Below are 21,159 nucleotides of genomic sequence, written 5' to 3'. Positions count from 1 at the left end.
TAATCCAGTTAACTAAAGTAAAGGAAACCTGTTTCCAGAGTATATTTTATTTGTGGTAGAAAAGGGTATAACAAATAACTGGAAAATTGCATGAAGATTAATTTTGTTTCCATGTGTACTAAATCCAACTTTAAAGTCTAATATTCTTATCCCTATCTTAAATTATAGGGTAATAATTTTAAATTAAAAATTATTTATAATTTTTAAATTATAAAAAATTTGCTTATTTGTGAATAAAGTACACAGAACACGTCTTCCCTAGAAATTATCTTGCAATTGGTAACGTTAATTTGAAATACCTAGTAACTCTAAAGTTGCATGGGGCACAAAGTATGAGGCATTTAAAAGAAACTAGGGCTCTCTGTTCTTTGAATTTATTTTACCCCTAATTGTTAATCATTCAACAAGATTAATAGGACGTTACATGAAATTCAAAGTACTTTAGTACAAAGCAGAAATCTAATCTTTTAAAAAAAACTTTATGTGCACCTTTGAGTCAGTCTGCTTGCAAAGTCCATGAAGTTTTATTGACAACATTTTCGGAAGTGATTTGCCACTACTTTCTTCCTGGGCTGAGAACATTTGACTAGTTCAAAATTACCAAGTTGGCTTTGTGCATAAGGCAGAATCGGAATTCACAATCTCCTGGTTTCTAGCCTCAGCCTTTACATCAAACTGACTCTCTGCTCATTATTAGTTTTAAGTGTTCCCTGTCAAAATACTATATGAAACAAAACAAAATGTTAAAAAGTAATAAATAATATAATTACAAATGCAAATCAAGCCAAACAACTTAGTTGTCAGTGGATAATCAGCAGGACAATCATTGGATAAAATTATTGCACAAAATTTTACACTGTTATTCTTTCCATTACTGAATATACTTATTCTGGATGCTATAAGAGCATTAATCACTTCCCACAATTTACCTCAGATAAACTTAGATACAAACAGCGCTTCTCTAGAAAATAACTTTTCATTATTTTGGTAATTATTGTTCATCGGTCAAGCTCATATGCAGTACAAGACAACTTCACAAAGATAGCAACAAGAAGGGTCCAAATTACCTTGTGTAGAAAGTTGTGTTGCTTGAGTAATCAAGGAACTTATATTAAAAGATGGTCCGGCTGTGAGAATTTTATGAAGAATTGACTGCAGAGAAGCTTGTGTCACAGCAGCTGTAAGAACTAATACAAATAAAGATTATAAAAGTATTGTTCCCTAAACCAAAGTGAGTTAAAGCTGTTTTATAGATTTATGATAAACTTAGCAATTGTATAGACAAAGTTGTTTTCCCTCTTTCTGAAAGCTTCAGTATACATGTCACTAGTAGTTCCTTCTTGAAAATATCAGATTCGTCTCTCAAGTCAGTAGGAGAACTTGCTCTTGAGAGAGATCAATATCATCCAATTGCTATTAGGATTCATTAATTTCCAGAAGGATGCAAACACAGGTACTCTTTGGTTAATGATTGCTTGTTCAGCAACTGTTCAAAGATACCAAAGCACTGAACAACTGGTATTTATCACCAGTTCTCAAAGTTGTGGCCCTCTCAGCACCTCTGTAGTTACATGATTGTGATTCAACTATTTTGGCAACTGGTGTACAATCTTGATGATTGCAGCATCCCACAGTTACGTGATGCATGAATGCCTACAACAGTCATGTGATTGCCAATTGTGACCTTCATTGATAGTTCCCAACAAGGAAAATAAATGAGGAAGCTAGCAGAAAATTAGCAAGTTGCAACCATGTGACATCATACTTAACGGTACATGAGTCACTTAACTACTGCAACTGGAACTGCCATTGTTAATTTGCAGCAGTCTTGTGATTTATTTATTTATTTATTTATTTATTTGCTTTTTAATCACATTACTTAGCAACACAATTCCCAGTTCAAATGATTGTAAACTGAGGACTATCTATCTCTATAATTAGAAATAAGCTGTAATTCAATGGTGATTACTTCCAGGTAAATAACTTCAATCTCTTAACTTATGAAATGAAAATATTGGAATAAAATATTCCTTATCTTAAAATGCTATTACATGACCATGTTTTCTATTAAATTGATGTTAAACAATCTACTATGCAAAGAATATGTATAGAGCATTCTACAACTCAAGTTTTAAAAAAACCTGACCTGGTTTTAGCAGCGATAGCAGATACACACATTAGAGACACGAGATTCTTACCCCAACATTAGTGAGAAATAAAACATTTGTAAAGAGAGCAAATAATATATAGGTAATATTTGTATACTTCCTGATCCTCAGTTGCAAATGATTCTCTCTTAACTATTTTAAAGTCATTTGCTCTTAGTCATTCTCTGAATAAAAAAATCAATTAACAAAATAAGCCCAACACCTTCCCAATGAGGAACATTATTTAGATATCTTTTTAGTTTGGAGTTTGGAAGAAACTAAAATGTGATTAAGAGATAGAATAATAACAGAATAAGAGACTTTGAGGTCTTCTAGTCCAATATTTTGCTTGAGCAGGAGACCCTACACCTTTTCATACAAATGTGTGTCCAATCTCTTCTTAAAAACATCCAGTGTTGAAACAACCACAACTTCTGGAGGCAAATCATCTGATTGTTTTAATTGTCAGGAAAAATTCTTTAGTTCTAGGTTGGTTCTGTCCTTGATTAGTTTCAGTCTATTGCTTCTTGTTCTTCAGGTGCTTTGGAGAATAGGTTGACCCCCCCCCCCCCTTTGTGGCAACCCATTAGATATTGGAACACTGCTATCGTGTCATCCTGTCTTTCTTTTCACTAGACTAGACATAACCAATTCCAGCAACTGTTCTTCATGTTTTAGCTTCCAGTCCCCTAATCATCTTTATTGTTCTTCTCTGCACTTTTTTAGTCTCAACATCTTTTTTATATTATGGCAGCCAAAACTGGATGCAATATTCCAAGTGTGATCTTACCAAGGCATTGTAAAGTGGTATTAACACTTCATGTGATTTTGATTCTATCTCTGTTAATGCAGCCTAGGATTGCATTGCTTTTTTGGCAACTGCAGCACAATGCTGGCTCATATGTACATGATTGTCCACTAGGATTCCAATATCCCCTTTGCAGTTACTAGTATTGAGTCAGATACCATCTATTCTATAACTGTGCATTTGATTTTTCTTGCCTAGAGATAAAACCTTACTTTTCTTACCATTGAATTTCATTTTGTTAGATAGGGTCCCGTGTTCAAGACTATCAAGGTCCGTCTTCTAGAGCAGGTGTGTCAAACTCGATTTCATTGAGGGTCACATCAAGGTTGTGTTTGACCTCAGAGGGCCAGGGTGGGCATGGACAGCTCAATGTCACTCGTGTTGTGAAAACTTGTGGTGGTCCAAGCACTCTGCCAGAGAAAACGTTCTCCTGGGTTCCGTTTTTGGCTGTGACGGCTTCCTGCAACCCTCTGCAAATGAAAATGGAGGTTGGGAGGGCTGCCCGCGGCCCTCAAGAGCTCCATTTTCAGCTGCAACAACCTCCTGCAATCCTCTGCCAGTGAAAACGGAGCTCGGGAGGACTGCATGTAGCTCTCCTGAGCTTCATCTTAGGCTGCAAGTCCTCCTGCAGCCCTCTGCCAGCAAAAAGGGAGCTCAGGAGGACCACACAAACTCAGTTTTTGCTGGCAGACGCACCATTGGCCAGTCCTTCGCTGTTTCCAGGGCAGCGCCGTGGGTCAGATCTAAGCATCTGGTAGTTCCCCAACACTCCATAATCTTTTGAAAGATAGGGTCCACTGGTTCTGAGTTCACGTCTGCCAATACTTTCAGAATCTTGGGCTGTGATCCATCTGGTCCTGGTGATTTGAACATCTATAGTGGATAGGTATTCACTTACCATTTTCTTGATTTGACCTGCATTCTTAAGCTGCATTTTGCAGATTTTTTTTGATAGGTTTAACTATATTTTTCCTTTTGTAGAAAGACAAATGCAAAAAATTAGTTAAGTAGTTCTGCTGTCTCCCTACTGCTTGTTACCTTCTCCCTCATAGACCAATTGTTTCCTTGACTTTTCTTTGTTTACATATTGAAAGAAGGGTGGGTTTGTTTGGGGTTTTTTGTTTGTTATTTTTGACTTTATTGGAAGCCTTTGTTCTTTTTTAAACCTAAACTTTCCTGACTTCATATTTGCTGGTTTGGGCTATTTGCTGATATTCTACCTTAGTCATGTTGCCCCTCTCTTCCATTTTTTATACTTGTCTTTTTGTCTTTCAATTTATCAGAGTTCTTTGTGCAGCCATGATGACTTCTTTTGAGATCTCTTTATTTTTCTTCTTCATTGGAATAGTACTAGATTAGAAAAGGATCAAAATAAATAGCAAGATTTTTTTATCTTAAAAAAACTAGGACTAGGTTCATCCAATGACATTGAAAGAAGGATGAGCAAAATAGGCAAAAATAATGTGCAGGACATTAAGTGCACAATGTACTTGTTAATCTTCTGAATTTATCAGCCTACATAGTAAATTACTAGCTTTGATGACTTTAAAAAGATATTGGATAATTCATAGACAACAGACTTATCGAAGAGTTACTAATCTTGAAGATATAGTCAGCAAATGTGAGAAGCAAAATAATGGCTGTATATAAATACTTGGCTGTTTCTAATGTTTTAAATAGACACTAGGTTTTTAAGAGGGAAAGAATAGGAAGAAGTGTTTTCTATAAAATAATCAAAAGTAGAATTCAACATTAAGTTCTGCTCCTTTTCACACAATTCCTCTGGAAATACTGGATTAAAAATCTGTCTCCATGTATTATAGAGCACAGCATAATTAACAAGAAATACTGTTCACAAATTTCTAACAATATACTAATCTTATTCCACTTTTAATAGTGTTATCTTCTTGTAAAAGTAGAATTCCCCAGTCAATACATTTGGATAATTTAAAAAAATTATAAGACCAACCTACCTTCATTTATTTTGGATATATCTACGCTAGAATTATTAAGCTGCAAGGTGGCTTGAAGAGCAGGCAGTAACTGTCGAAGGAGATTGGGATCCTGAAGTAATGGGGGAATTGGTGATTGTGAAACAGGTGAAACAGGGACAGTAGAAGCAGATGAAGTCGGTGCAGAAGGTAGATTAGAAAAGGATCCAGAAGCAGATGATGTAGAAGGAGTTGTACAGGTGTGGGATAGAGACTTGTCCAAAGATTCTGAAAATGAAGGGAAAAAAGTTGCTTTTTTTCAAAAAACTGCTGTCACCTACCATGTATCAGTTACAGGAAATTAAATCCCCACCCCTTCATAAGACGTCATCATGAGATAGGTTTTAAGGACATAAAGTTGCATTCCCCGAAATATGACCTCCTGTCATCATCTGTGCCTCTTCTACTCCCTCGCAAATACTCCAGGAAGAGAAGGCATATAAAATAGTTTGACACATTATCAATTTGTCAATTATTATTCTAAAATTATCAAATGACCAAACTTTAATTTCCCAAAGTAGTTGACCAAACAAAATAATGCTGTTGAATGAAGTTCAACATAAAACACCCATTGGATGACAGTGAATTTATAGAAGCAGAAAGCAGTAACAATCTAATTTTAATGTAGCATCAAGGAAAAGCAACATCTATATTAATCCATTTTATTAGTCCATTTGATCAGATAGTACCAAAGCTTTCAGAATAGATAAAATATGAGCAAATATTTTGCTCTTGCCTATTGAAAGTTTATAAATATCTTGGTTTCACTAAGATAAGTGGTATTGTGGCCCAGTGGTAAAGACACTTGCCTCCCACTTGGAAAGTTAAGAGTTCAATCCTAGGAAGATGTTTCTCTCCTAGGGAAGAAAGAAAGGTCTTTCTTTCAAGGTCTGAGACTCAAAACATATCAGCAAAAATTGGAGGAACTGTATATATGTACAGGCTGAAGGACAGAAAGGAAAGGGGAACATGATTTAAACCTTTAAATATAAAGTGAATAAGATTCTAGAAGGCAGTATTTTCAATATTAAATAAAAATCAAGAACACAGGGACACAACGTCAAACTGATAGGAATTAAAGTTAGATTGCTTTACTTCATAGACAGAGTACTGGAAGTTTGGAACCAACTCCCAGTGTAGGTAGTGGGTCAATGATCAGTAGCTTTCCTAACATGGTTAGGATAAGCACAACCCATCACCCACCAAAAATTAAAAATTAAAATACATTTTAAAAAATGAATAAATTTAAATTTAAAAAAAAAACACTAAAGGGACAGATTTGGTGGACCATTAGATTTTGTCTGCCACCTATTTTCCATGTTTCTAAGGTTCATAAAATACTTCACAGTACTTGCTTCATTTTCTCCATAACCATATGGACTTATTTCAATCACACTTTAATGTGCAATACTATCAAATCTAATAAATGGCCAAGGCAAATTTATCATAAGTATCAATGCTATTAGAGCTGCAGCTCTGATCACCAAATCTTACTACATATTACATTACGTTTCTTTGGCTCAATAGGTAAATTTCAGTGGTTTCAAACTAAATTATTTTACAGAACATGTAAAAGAGTTTCATTTATTGAGCGTTCCCACTGTCAATAGGAGTTCCTCCAGACTCAGTGTGGGGTCCCTTATTTATTTTCTTTATATATTTTTCCTTTATGATGATTTTGTGTTGTAAATTCAACCACCATGCATATACTGACAACTTCCAAATTTATTCACCTGTCTCTACCTATTCTGTTTGGCATGGTATAGGGCAGTGGTCGGCAAGCCGCGGCTCGCAAGCCACACGCGGCTCTTTACACATTTTAATGCGGCTCTTCTGTGTGCCGGGCGCCCGCTCACCTCCCTCCTCTCGGGGACTTCAAAACAAGCGCCCCTTTCCCTTTTTTCGACCCACAATGATTAGGGAGTATCCTGAAGTCGGGCGGGAACGAGAAGCGAGGAGGCAGAAAAAGAAACGGAGGCTAAGGAGCTTCCCCCCGCCCCCTCCCAGCAAAAATCTAACCGGGGAGGCGGGCGGGCAGTAGCAAATTAGCCGAGTAGGAAATCAGGAAAACTAGTACTGACCGTGTCAGTATTGTTTGGAATGGAGCCGAGCACAAGAGAGTCTTTAGAATAGAACAGAGCTGGAAGGGACTTTGGAGGTTTTCTAATTCAGCCGCCTGCTCAAGGAGAACCTATACCAGCTCAATAAATTGTGTATACATTGATGGCATTTTTTTAAAAAAGGCTTAGTCTGTAAAATGTTTCAAAAACTAAAGACAGCATGGCATAAATGAGTGGGATAAATAAATCAGCCCACTTTGTGAAATAAGTGGGAAACAGAATTAACACACAGCCTTGACCTTTTAGTTGTTTGGATGCCTGGAGTTTCTTGCCATGAGCCTTTCTATCCTATTTTAAGAAGAAATTACAATTGGAGCATGGCTGGCTGGGGAATTCTGGGAATTGGAGTCCACGCCCCTTAAAGTTGTCAAGGTTGAGAAACAGGCTCACCTTCAGCTTTATGATTTTTAATTTGTGTGTGTGTGTGCCATTCCAGTCAGTCTTGATTACTTTATGATTGGGTATATGTGGAAATGGGTGAGTTAATTTGGTGGCCATGGGATTTGGTAACAAAGTTGTGGGAAGGGAACCTTAATCCGGGTGCACTCAAAAGGCTTTCGAGGAAGTTGCAATCACAAATTGGTTTAGCATTCTTGGACAGTTCAGCATTACAAACGTTAAGTCATTTGGGATCCTTCCATGTTGCACGCTGGTTTTTGTTCACAACGTCCTTCCAAGCGTTGATACGTTTTGAGGTTAATTTGCTACTGCCTGCCCGGCTCCCCAGTTAGATTTTTGCTGGGAGGGGGCGGGGGGGAAGCTCCTTGGCCTCCGTCTCTTTTTCTCCCTCCTCGCTTCTTGGGGCTCCACCAATGGGGGAGCAAGGCCCGCCCAGCGCCAGGCTTTGGGCTAACACAGAGGTCTGCAAAGTTGGCTGTTTTAAGACTGGTAGACTTCAATTCTCAGAATTCTGGGAGTTGAAGTCCACCAGTCTTAAGAGCCAATTTTGCAGATCCCTGGGCTAATATGATTGATGCCCTTGGTGGACTTCAATTCTCAGAATTCTGGGAGTTGAAGTCCACAAGTCTTCAAGCTGTCAGATTTGAAGACCCTGGGGTTTTTTTTCTAAAGGGTTGGGGGTGCGAGGGTCTTGCAACTTGACAGCTTTAAGACTTGCATGCTTCAATGCCAGAGTTCCTGAGCCAACATGACTGGAGGAGGAATTCTGGGAGTTGAAGTCCAAAAGGTTTTTTTCCTAAAGGGTTAGGGATTCAAGGATCTTGTAACTTGACAGCTTTAAAACTTGCGTGCTTCAAATGCCAGAGTTTATTGAAACTAAAAACAGTGTACCATCCTATGTATTTTCGGTTTTAAAAATGTGGCTCTCAAAATAAATTTCAATCGTGGTTTTGGCGAGATTTGGCTCAGTTGAAAAAAAAGGTTGCCCACCACTGGTATAGGGCATTGCTAATTGACCAGGCAAAATTTCAGATTAGGTATGAAAATGTTCCCTTGTACTTCCCATGTTTTAAACTGATCAATGGATAAAGCATAATACAATGCTCTATTCTGATCATCCTTTTCTGTAACTCACATTGCGTTCAAGGTTGTCAGTTACAATCTAAAACTGTTCATTTAAATTGTTAAAATATGGAATGAATATTACAAGAAATATGTGAATTTTAATTGTTTAAAACCCAGATCTCAAACTGTTCATTGGAAATGGAAAGTAATATAAATAAAATAAATAAAACATGGGAAAATTTGTTAAAATATACTATTTCCATTTAAGTAATGTATGCAGATTTCATGGTTTTCTCACAATTGAGAAGGCTTGGTTCATCTTACATGTGTCATATTTGGATTGCTAGCTGAATTATACAAGAATACACTATGCTTTTTGACATGGTCCAGAATTTGTATACATTTTCCTGACATTGCATATTTTGTAGCTATAGCTTTATCACTAGCCCTTCCACTAGTTAGAAAAATATACTATTATAAATTTATGGTGTTAAAACAACATACTTTAATTATGAGCATATCCAATATTTGATAGATATTCTGGTGTCTGATATATTTCTGTGTGTAACCTGACTATCAAGTCAGAATTATTTAGTTTTACTGATACTTTAATCACTATATCACAGTTTAATTCTGAGTCTTTGGGACAGATATGTAACTTTGAATCAAAGCACTACAAAAAAATTAATAACCACTAAAATGCTAATTTTTCATGGGGTCTATGAATTTGCTTTAAATTAAATTCTCAGCTATAACTTTGAATGTAGAGAGCTTAGTGTCATTATAGGGCAGAAGCCCCCAATCTTTTGGACACCAGGGGCCAGTTCCATGGAAGACAGTTTTTCTGCGGACTGGGGGGGGTGTGGTTTTGCACACTGCCTTGATCCTGCATGTAAGTGGATGGGGCTTCACTTGCTTATACGCCACGGTTCCTGGCGGGCTGTGAACCAGTGCCAGTCTCCGGTCCAGGGTTTGAGGACTTGTGTTATAGGGCAGCGATGGCGAAACTTTTTTGGCTCACGTGCCATAAGTGGGGGGAGCGCAGGGGGGGTCGTGTGCAGGCACGCCGCATCCATAATGCAATGCGCGACCGCCCTGTGCACATGCACGCACTACAGGTGCGACCCCCCCCATTTTTGCATGCTTTTTTCACCCTCCTCAGGCTCCAGGGGCTTTATAGGAGCATGGGGAGGGTGAAGACAGCCTCCACTGCCCCCTGGGAAGCCCTCCGGAGGCTTCAGGGAACTTCAGGAGGCTTCCCTGAAGCCTCCAAAGCAGTCAAAACGATCCTCCGAGCCTTGGAGGGTCGTTTTAAGTCCTCCGAAGGCTTCAGGGACCTTGAAGAGGCTTCCCTGAAGCCTTCGGAGCGCTCAAAACGACCCTCCGAGCAAACCGGAAGTGCATTCACGAATTTCCGGTTTGCCTGTAGGGCCGTTCTTTTTTTGCGCTCCTGAGGCTTCAGGGAAGCTCATGAAGCCTCTGGAGGGCCTCCGGGGGGCAAGGAGGGGCTCTTTTCGCCCTCCCGAGGCTCCTATAAAGCCTCTGGAGACTGGGGAGGGCGAAAAATGGCTTTTAAAAAGGGTGAACTCAGCTGGCCAGCGCGCACATGCGCGCTGGCCAGCTGAGAGGGCAATGCTTTGCGTGCCCTAACAAATGGCTCCGCGTGCCACAGGTTCGCCATCACTGTTATCGGGCAAGAACATCTTATTAAAGAGGCACTTTATTATACAAAACTATAACTGGCTGTAACATACTGTCCTATCAATTGATTTAAGCAATGTTTGACCTACAGTTAGTTTTAAGCACAGAATAAATAAATTACTACCACCACAGGCTGTTCACACTTCGTTACATACAATTATGTGTGCGCTGGGTAGTAAGTAACTATGTAGAAGACTGCTCACCAATGGTTCCTCGTCAAAAAATGGGAGATCCAGCAGGTCTTCCCAAAATCCATTATTGGGCCCTGTACTCTTTTACATGTTACTAATGTCTTAAGTCAAATAAACACTTTACAAATACGTTGACAACATAAAATGAAATGCAGGAGGACTGATAATTGAGTACAATAAAACCATAGAAATATAATTGCAAGTTATCTCATAGGTTAGTGAAACAACAAAACTAAAATCTAACAAAAATAAATGAAATATTATGCACTTAGGAAACCGAAAACCAATACAAAGGTGGGGTTCTCTCGCTTCAGTATATTACTTCTGAAAAGGATTTTAGAAATTACAATACAATACAAGAGCAGAGTTGGAAGGGACCTTGGAGGCCTTCTAGTCCAACCCCCTGCCTAGGCAGGAAACCCTATACCGATCCAGACAAATGACTATCCAACATCTTTTAAAGATTTCCAGTGTTGGGGCATTCACAACTTCTGGAGGCAAGCTGTTCCATTGATTAATTGTTCTAACTGTCAGGAAATTTCTCCTTAGTTCTAAGTTGCTTCTCTCCTTGATTAGTTTCCACCCATTGCTGCTTCTCCTGTCCTCAGGTGCCTTGGAGAATAGTTTGACTCCCTCTTCTTTGTGGCAACCCCTGAGATATTGGAACACTTCTATCATGTCTCCCCTAGTCCTTCTTTCTCTTAAGCTAGACATACCCAGTTCCTGCAACCGTTCTTCATATGTTTTAGTCTCCAGTCCCCTAATCATCTTTGTTGCTCTTCTCTGCACTCTTTCTAGAGTCTCCACATCTTTTTTACATCGTGGCGACCAAAACTGAAAGCAGTATTCCAAGTGTGGCCTTACCAAGGCGTTATAACACATGATATTAACACTTCACATGATCTTGATTCTATCCCTCTGCCTAGAACTGTGTTGGCTTTTTTGGCAGCTGCTGCACACTGCTGGCTCATATTTAAATGGTAGTCCACTAGGACTCCAAGATCCTTCTCACAGTTGCTACTATTGAGCAAGGTACCACCTATAGTGTACATGTGCATTTCGTTTTTCTTGCCTAAATGTAGAACCTTATTCTTTTCACCATTGAATTTCATTTTATTAGATAGTGCCCAATGTTCAAGTTTGTCAAGATGCTTCTGTATCTTAAGCCTGTCTTCTGGAGTGTTGGCTATTCCTGCCATCTTGGTGTCATCTGCAAATTTGATGAGTTCCCCATTCATATAAATTAATTACTAGTAATATGGTTCCTTAAACAGAAAATTGCATCAATAGAAATATAGTTCATAAATCTTAAAAGCTAATCTAGGTGTTCCTTGTTTTATCACAATTGAGTCTAAAATTTCTGTTGCTAAGTGAGACATTTGTTAACTGAATTTTGCTCCATTTCACGATCTTTCTTGCCACAATTGGTAGGAATCACTGCAGTTATTAAGTCAGTATCACAATTGCTGAGTGAATCTGATTTCCACATGGACCTTGCTTGTTAGAAGATCGCAAAAGGGGATCTCGTGACTCCGGAACACTGCAACCGTCATAAATATGAGTCAAGTTACCAAGTATTGAAATTTTGATCTTGTGACCATAGGGTTGCTATACGGGTTATAAGTGTGAAAAATGGCCATAAGTCATTTTTTTTAGTGCCATTATAACTTCGAATAGTCATTAACAAACTGTTTTAAGTCAAGGAATTCTTGTAATTATGTATTGTTTTGCATTGATCAGAGCACTTTAAGTACTATATCCAATTTTGGGCACCGAACTACCCACCTAGTACTGAGCTTCAAAGAATAGTAGTGATCAGTAAGTAGTTGACTAGTACACATCTTTAACTACAAAACACCTGACATTATAAACTATAATATAGACCAGTGATGGCAAACCTTTTTGGCTCGTGTGCCAAAAGCGGGAGGAGCACAGAGGGGTCGTGCACGGGCATGCCACACTCTAAGCGCATGACTGCACTCCCCCCCCCCATTTTTGGCATGCTTTTTTCACCCTCCTCAGCTCCAGAGGCTTTATAAGAGCCTGGGAAGGGCGAAAACACCCACCCCCACCCCCACGCCCTCTGAAGGCTTTAGGAGCTTCCCTGAAGCCTCTGGAGCAGGAAAAACCAGCCCTAAGGGCAAACTGGAAGTTCGGGAACAGACTTCCAGTTTGGTCATAGGGCCAGTTTTAGCCCTCCAGAGCCTTCAGGAGGCTTCCCTGAAGGCTCCAAAGGGCAAAAACAACCCTACAAGCAAACCGGAGGTCACTTTCGGGTTGCTCATAGGGCTGGTTTTTGCTGTCCGGAGCCTTCGCTCCGGAGGGCTAAAACCAGCCCTACAAGCAACCCGGAAGTGACTTCCTGAATTTCTGGTTTGCCCGTAGGGCCAGTTTTTCGCACTCCAAGGCTTCAAGGAAAAATGGCCTCAAAAGAAGGCTGAAGCCAGCTGGCCAGTGCACGCATGCTGACAAATGGCTCCGTGTGCCATCTGTGGCACGCATGCCATAGGTTCGTCATCACGGATATAGACAAAAACGTGACATATGAATGAACATCCCTCTGCATTTAGCCATCTCATTTCTACTACTAGACCCACTCATTTATCAATGAAGCTTTGTTAACTAGTTTCCTGCTGCAAAGATAAAAGTAAGATTAATGACTTCAGACAAAGGCAAGATATTAAAGCCAATCATTAACAATTGCTTAGTATCTTGATATGTTCAAGAGCTAATAAATCTAAACTCCTTGTTCTCAGATTTTATCTACTGGAAAACAACTTGCTATTTGTATGCTAATATAAAAGTACTTCATTATTAGAAATGCCTGAAAATTCAGCACATTTACAGATTTTCCATAAACTAGAATCATGTAGCACATTTAAAAACAAGTTTTTAAAATAGAACAACAAAAATGATATGTAAGACAAATTTCTCAATTATGAATATAAAGGATATAAAGTAATAGCAAAATACTTTTGGCTTTGAAGATAGGAATATACTGTTTTCTACAAAATCAGACTATTAAATCTATTTAGTTCTGGACTAAACAGAAAAGAAAGCTGGGGAGAACAAACTTGTTGATCTCTTCCCCCCTACCCCATTAAGTCCTGAAACTAAATTCTTCATCTGCGCCCTCCAATCCTGATCCACTTTAACCACCTCATTTGCTAAATTTACTGCACATCTTACTTTGACGAGTGACTGCCAGGCTGAAGAGTAGAGGAAATGAAAAAGGCAAGCAAAGAATTTTTTTCTCTGATCAGTTAGAGCACATTTCCTTTAAACTGCCAGCAGGAACAGAAGGTGGGTCTCAAGGACTCTATTTGCTGCACGTGTTGTTCTCTAGCTAGCTGAACTTTATTTTTTTAAATTACTTTTCAGCAGAGGCTGAGTCCTTGGAAAGCTTTTCACTGCTGGCTGACTCCCTTTAGGACCCAGCTAGGACTTATCTAAAGGGAGTCAGATAAATAGCAAAAAGCTTCCCAAGGACCTAGCTTTCCAAGGACTCAGCCTCTGTATCAGTTGGCATTTATTGCAAACATTGAGCGCTAGCTGACCAGACATTCCTTGCTTCCTTTCCTCTACTCTTCAGCCTGGCAGTCACTCATTGAGGTAAGTAACTCACAGATTTTGTCACTTTCCAGAGTGATTAAAAGGGATCAAGATTGGAGGGTAAAGATGAAATATTTAATTTCTAATTGGGAGAAGGGGGGCAGGAAGAGGAGGAAAGAAAAATCAACAAGTTTATTCTCTCCAGCTTTTTTTCTGTTTTCTTTATTAAGAAAACATTGGGAAGGAAGGTATTGAACAAAGAAAATGTTTTGGGAAGATCATCCTGAAGCTTTACATGCAAGTAGCTGGCTTCCGGAAAGCTAGCAAGAACCAGACATTTCTCTTCGGAGGCAGTCTCGGAAGAGATCAAGACAGAGGCCCAGCCAAAAAGCATGGCTTTTTCATCGCCCAAGCAAAGAGGCTTGTTGGAAGCCTCTCTGGCTTTGGAACATAGCTCTAGGTCATAAGCTAGCAGAGCTCTTCTTCCCTGCTGGGCTGCTTTTGGCTTTGCAAAGCTCTTTGCTGCTTGTCTGCCTCCTTTATGGTCCCAGCTGGGTATTAGGCCTCAGAGAGCTCCCACCCACCCATGAGGAACCCCATGCTTTTCTTAACAATCCGTATGTTTGTTTAATAGGAGCATTTGGGAGAACAAAGAGTGGGAGTTGTTAAGTGAGGTTATCTTACTTAATGGCCATCCACAGTTGTGACCATAATGAGGGGGCTCCAGAATATACAGAGAGCATACTCTATTACTGAGCTATTGCACTTTTCCACAAGCTTACAGTTAAGAATTAGGGATAAATGTTCAGAAATGTTGAAATCAAAGAGAATGGGAAAAAAAAATTGAAAACTGCACTATGTCCAATACCAGCCTAAATCTATTTCATTATTTTAGTAACATTAAAACTGTAATAACTTGACCAGTAAACCAATGGAGAAAATAAAATTCATAATAGCAAACTCAAAATATCATTATCTACAGAGATCCACTCATGTGGATTTTTCCTAGCCACCCTGCCACAAAACTCTTTAAAATTTAAAAATGTATCTTGAAAAGACAGTCTTTGAAAACTTATCACATGATCAGTATATCGTACCACATCACATGCACATGAGCACTGAAGAAATGAGAAATGCCAAGAAGTCTTTTTCTCATACAGAATACTTCTATATTGAAATTCCTAGAAATTAATAAATTTAACAATAAGGCATATGAGATTTACTACTGTGTACTAAAATGCACACACAGAGGTACAGAGTTTGTACTTGATAGAAAACTTCAGGTTTTCTATTAAGACAGAGCACATTATTATTTTAAAGATAAATGTTTCAGTCCCAATATTCAACACAAAATAGGTTAATACACACCTGACAAGCTTTTTCTCTCTGTTTTTTGTGAAGGGATGGAAGAAGTGGGTGTAGGCAGTTTTGATAAAGAAGATGCCCCATTTGCATCAAATGATTTCTTTGGCTGATGATCTGACTGTAGAGAAAACGGACTAGGAGGAATAGAACTTGGAGTAGTAGAAGGATGAACCACTGTTTTGATGGGATGTTGTACTGGGGTAGAACTACTGTGAGTTTCTGTCCTTGGCAGTCTGTAGTCTCTATCATTGTGTCTACTTGTCTGAGACAAAATATTCTGTGGAAGCATGTTAGCGGCATCACTGGAATGCTTCTCTTCCACTTTATCAGTCACAAAGTTGAAAAGAGAAATAGAAAACACCAAGTTAGTGCTTTATTAACATACTGCATTTACTATTTTTTTCTATTTCAGCATCAACGGATATCAGTATACTTTTTTTTTTAAGTGCTTAAACATTGCTTAAACCAAAATGAAGTTCTGTACCATCCTCATTATCAAAAGATAATAAAGTTGTTTAAATGTTACAGCAGAAGAATAGGTATCTATGAATATTTCTAAGAACTTGAAATTCAATAGGTTGACTTTTTAAAATCTACAGGCAGTTTTCAACATACAATCACAATTGGGACTAGAATTTCTGTCAGTAAGTCATTGCGGTTATAAATGTAATACAGCTAGTTGTTACGTGACTGCATCAACTGATGATGGCTGTCCCTGTTCTCCCTGTTGTGGTCAGTAACTGAGAATTGCAGGTTCTTAAGTGAATTCCAACCCTAACTCATGCCATTCTGGGTTTACTTCTTCCCAGTCTCAAACCTTAGTAAGTCAAGGGACTGTCCCCAACTCCAAAGTTTTCAAAGATAGCACAACTTTAGCCACCTTGGAATGGGAGAGGGAGAGATGTTTGTGAACCCACAGTCTTAGCCACTTTGGAAAGCTGTGCTGTCTACAGAATAGCAATAGCCAAACTGATTTAAAGCTATGTTGTCTTTGAGGGCCTTTCCTACCCTCCATTTCCAAAATGGCTAAAGCTGGACTATCTTTGCACATCTTTCTTTCTTTTTTAATAAAGTTTTTTTTATTTTTTTGTTCTCTCTATATATACATTCACATAATAATAATTATTTTTTTAACATTCATAATTCTAATACATTTGTCATTCCCTTTATAGAATTGTAATATTCCATTCAGGTTGTTTTGTTTACCATCCCTCACCTATTTTGACACCACCTTCTTCTCCTTTCCTTTTCTCCCTCCCTCCCTTCTCTACTTCCTTCCTTCCTCTTTTCCCTTCCTTCTTCCCTTACCTCTCCCCTCCTCCTCTCTTCCTCTTCCTACCCTCTCTCCTTCTCCCATCCATCTTCCTCTCCTCCTCACTATCTTCCTTCCCTCCTCTTCTTCTCATCTCCTCTTTGTTTCTCTCCCTCTCTCCCTTCTCTACTTTCTTCTTTCCTCCTCTCCTTTCCCTTCCTTCTTCCCTTACCTCTCCCCTACTTCTCTCTACCTCTTCCCCTTCTTACCCTCTCTCCTCTGCTTCCCCCTTCCATCTTCCTCTCCTAACCTTCTCTATTCCTTCCCTCCTTTTCCTATCTTCCTTTCTTTTTCTATTGCTGTAGGTGTCTCTTCCAGCTCTTAATTTCTATTTTCTTGGAGTGGTATTTCCGCAAACCCAAAAATCTTTGTATATCGTTTCTTGTTTTTTTTAAAAGAATATTTTTCTTTTTTGGTCAGACAAAAACAGACAACAAATAACACATAGAACCTTCTTCAATCACATACAGCATGTCATTTGGTTGTAAAGTTTTTGTGCATCACTTCCATAGTCCTCACTTTTAAATGTATGTAAGATCACAAATTATCAACTCATTTCAAACAAATTCTTCTATCATCAATCCAGCATATTACATAAAAATTATTATAATTATTAAACATTCATTTGACTATAAATTGCTTTTATATCAATTTATATTTGTATGAAATATCCTAAATTTGAGGTAAAACTATATAATAGCATTCCATTTAATAACATTTCATCTTTCTAACATATTCTAAATAAAAATTGATTACATTTAATAACAAACACTTTTAAGTCTCCTCTCGTAGTCCTCATCTGCAGTTTGTATAAAATTTCATATCCTCAAACTAGTACCAATATATGTATTATTATCAATATTACTCATTTATATGACTATATATAATACTTTAAATTTAACTAAGTTTGACTTAATTTTTATTATAAACTTTCACTACATCAACCTGTATCTTTCCAGTAGTAGTGCAGTTTTATATCTCATGTCATTTGTGGAATTAATATTCTGGTTGTTTTCTTATGGGTCTTTTAAGGACTTTTTTTCGCAGCTTGTTGCTCATTGTATATCTTATGAGCACTCAAAACCCTCCATCTGTTCCTTTCAGCAACTTATCTTTGGTTATCACTGATGTTTCGGTCAAGATTTTTCTCCTTACTTCCATCAAATTTTCTCTTTTTTCTTCTTCTGTACTTTGAGGTCTGAGGTAGAGTTCCAGCCCACCTATCTCCCCTTTCCATAGTCCACTCTTACTATTTCCAACCATGCTCAGTATGCTGTCAGTATCCACCATTTTCTTATCTCTTTGTTCCTTTTTTCTTTCAATTTTTGGAACTCTGTCCTCAACTTCCTTCTTTTGATAAATATTCTTAATTTTTTCATCTCTTTTTGTTGTTCTTTGTTCTGATCATCCATTCAAACCTCAATTTTCTCTGTTATTATTAATATCTTTTGAATTTTAAACATAATCATTTGCAATATTAATGTTTCTTTTTCATGTTGTGCCATCCTTCCAACTTATAAACACTGCCACTATAGCACTCAAGGCTGTTATTGTATTCCAAACAAGTTCATTATAATCTCTCAAGTCAAAACTTTGCCTTCACTGCAAAAACTCCGAAACAGCATAAACAGTATAAACAAATTGTGCTCTTTCCACTATCACTCTCAATAAACAAACTGAAAGGAACTCCGAGCGGAAAGAAAATACAATGATTCAGCCTCCAGAATCTCCAGAAGAGAATTTTTAAAAAAGAATAACACACTAAGTTTAGTGTAGCTTTATTTCACCGCTTGTTTTCTTTTGTCTTCAATTTTAATTTAGTTTTAATTTTCTTTGGGTAGTCTCTTTTCTAATAATAAAATTTCCTCACCAATCCGACACACTATTCTCTTCCATTTTCTTTCTGTTCCGGAGCTGTCCCAACTTCAGCAGCTTCAGGGCTGGGTTTTTGTCATCAGGAAAAAGAGCTTCTCCTGGATCAATCAGAGACTTTGCGGTGTCCCTGAGATCAGCAGGACGTACTTTTCTCTATCACTGTCTCTTCGGGATGGTCTAGGTCCAAATGGACCACCCAGTGGCAGAAATATTGTCTGCGATCTTGAAGCTCCAAGATCGCATATCGTATCATTGCGACATCAGCTCTCTCTCTCTCTCTCTCTCTCTCTCTCCACATCTTTGCACATCTTTCTGAAAACAGTTCAGTTGTAGCCATCTGTAGGAAATGTTTGCCAGAGAAGCTGGGCCCAAAAAGTAGACAGCAAAAGCAGAGAAATCCTGGGTGCACAAGGCAAAAGGTTGATATAGGGAACTGGAAAAGGCGGCGGCAGTGGCCAAATGAAAGCTTGTTGGCACTTACAGAGAGTGAAAGAACGCTTGCTGGTTTGTTTGCTGGGGTGCATCATGTGGGGTTGGGAAGAGCTGTGCAAATGAATGCTTGCTGGTGGTTGCTGAGGCTTCCTGGGGCACGGTTCTGGGCTACCAGGAGAGGCAGGGATCACCTGGAATGGGTGAGGGCTCTTTCTGCCATCCTGTGTGCGCTTGCTGGGAGTTGTCTTGTGCAATGATGACTTGAGCTGCCGCTTTCCCCCTTTTTTTGCTGTCTTAGGAGCCTTTGCAAGGAGCTCCTCAGCTGCCTCTCTTTTCCTAGAAGTCTGAGCTGATGAAGAGCCAGCAGTAGGGCTCTCTGGTGGAGAGGGCTGGGGGGAGATTACTGCCCCATCTCCTGTGCTGGAAGCCATCATTAGAAGTCAAGCAGAAACAGCCACCCTCAAGGTAAATGCTGTAAAAGAGCCCCGTTACCAACCATTGGCTTCAAAATGGCGCTCACTGCTCTTCGCGGCAAAGTCAACTGTCACACACTCTCTGCCGGCTTGAAACCGCGCCTGCTGCAATCTCTGAGGGAAACAGCGATCTTCCTGAGAGCTTTGCAGCCCCAGCGCTATATTCCTAACAACAACCACAGGGTTAACACCCTTGGGCTTGTCACCGGGGCAACCTCCAGCAATCCGCTCGAAAGAGAAGCGTCAGAGCCACTCCGCTGCCTAATACAGCCTCCGACGATCGCTGAGAGGAAAAAAAGCCTCTGTCGCTTTAAAACGGCTGTCCCAGCTCCACGGCTAGCTCCACAGCAAGGGACAAAGCCCCTTGCTTAATATAAGCACTCCCCCTGCCCGCAAGATCTTAAGAATGGCAGGGGTTGAAATATGAAAGTTTTAGAAATAGCCAATTAGTAAGAAAGAACATTATAATCAGAGAAATACAACTACACGTCCAGCCCAGAACTGCCCGAGTCTAAAAAGCTAGGGAAGAGAAGCAAGGAGGAAGACTTTATAATCTGTAGACTCAGCCCTATTGGTTACTGGATAGAGTGAACCCTATGTGACTGCTGTCTCCACCAATCGTGGAGAAGAGCTGTGCAAATGAATGCTTGCTGGTGGTTGCTGAAGCTTCCTGGAGTACGGTAAGCACTGCTGAGCCATGTGTTTTAGGGCTGCTTGCCGCCTTGAATTGCAGGGTCCACGCGAACCAAAAGGACAGAGATTTGGAGAGGGGGGAGATAAACGAGGGAGACCTAAAATACTCGTGGCCGAAAGCTACCAAACACCTGCATTTTGATTAAGTGACTGAATGGCCATGCAAAGACTGTAACTTCAGTCTTTTTTTTCAGCACCATTGTAATTTTAAACCGTTGCTGAATGAATGGTTGTAAGTATATGTATATACGAATGTATGTAACTTGTATTTGCATGCTATCACAGCACAATAGTACATGGGTGTCAAACTCAAGGCCGGGGGCCGGATCCTGGCCTGCGGGCCCACCTGGAAACAGTGGAAGACTGGCCTGCAGTGCTTCTGCCAGCGAAAAGGGAGCTTGGGGAGGCTGTGCACGGACCTCGCAAGCTCCGTTTTCGCTGGCAGAGAGCTGCAGGAGGCCATTGTGGCCAAAAATGGAACCAGGCAGGCTGTGAACTGCCTCTCCAAGCTCCCTTTTAGTTGGCAGAAGGCTGTAGGAGTCCGTTTCCGCCAGAAATGGTCCCCGGGATGGCCGACCTGGCCAAAAATGGAGCCTTGATGAGTGACATTGAGCTGGCCATTTCCACTCTGGCCCTGGCCCCCCCAAGGTCAAACACAATCCTGATGCAGCCCTCAGTAAAATTGAGTTTGACACTGCTGAAGTAGTACCAACAAAAGAAAAAAAAGCTTTATTTTCTTCTGTTGATATACAATGCATAGTTTTCAGTGACTATATTAGATAACTAGATGTTAAGGGAAAGAAAGACATAAATTAAAGCATGACGTATTTTATAAAATGTGGTCAACTAAAGAAAAATAATTTCAAAAAGAACATGCACAGGAATATTATTGCATAAAATAGACATACTTCCACTAGCAAACCCACTAGCAGCAGTCGCTTGCATCACCTCTCTTCTGTAATCTCTATCTTTTGGGAAACTGTTGACAGACATTTTGCTTGCTTCTTTTTGTCTCTGCTCTCTGGTGTTTAAAAA

At 39.4% G+C, this 21,159-nt stretch overlaps 1 protein-coding gene across 4 annotated transcripts in view; it reads right to left on the bottom strand.

Annotated features, from left to right (window-relative positions):
* WAC (WW domain containing adaptor with coiled-coil) overlaps positions 1-21,159 on the bottom strand; it is a 70,908-nt gene that overhangs the window by 17,203 nt on the left and 32,546 nt on the right. For all 4 annotated transcript variants that reach the window (XM_081969894.1, XM_081969896.1, XM_081969895.1 and 1 more), the window contains exons 6-9: positions 21,033-21,145; positions 15,343-15,660; positions 4,929-5,174; positions 1,068-1,187 (exon numbers count right to left, since the gene is read on the bottom strand). In XM_081969894.1, coding sequence (XP_081826020.1) covers positions 1,068-1,187; positions 4,929-5,174; positions 15,343-15,660; positions 21,033-21,145 — 797 coding nt within the window. The remainder of the gene's footprint in view (positions 1-1,067; positions 1,188-4,928; positions 5,175-15,342; positions 15,661-21,032; positions 21,146-21,159) is intronic.

Source organism: Natrix helvetica (genome assembly GCF_964273705.1).
Source record: "Natrix helvetica genome assembly, chromosome: Z".
Lineage (NCBI taxonomy): Eukaryota > Metazoa > Chordata > Lepidosauria > Squamata > Natricidae > Natrix > Natrix helvetica.
This window is presented reverse-complemented; position numbering and strand designations above follow the sequence as displayed.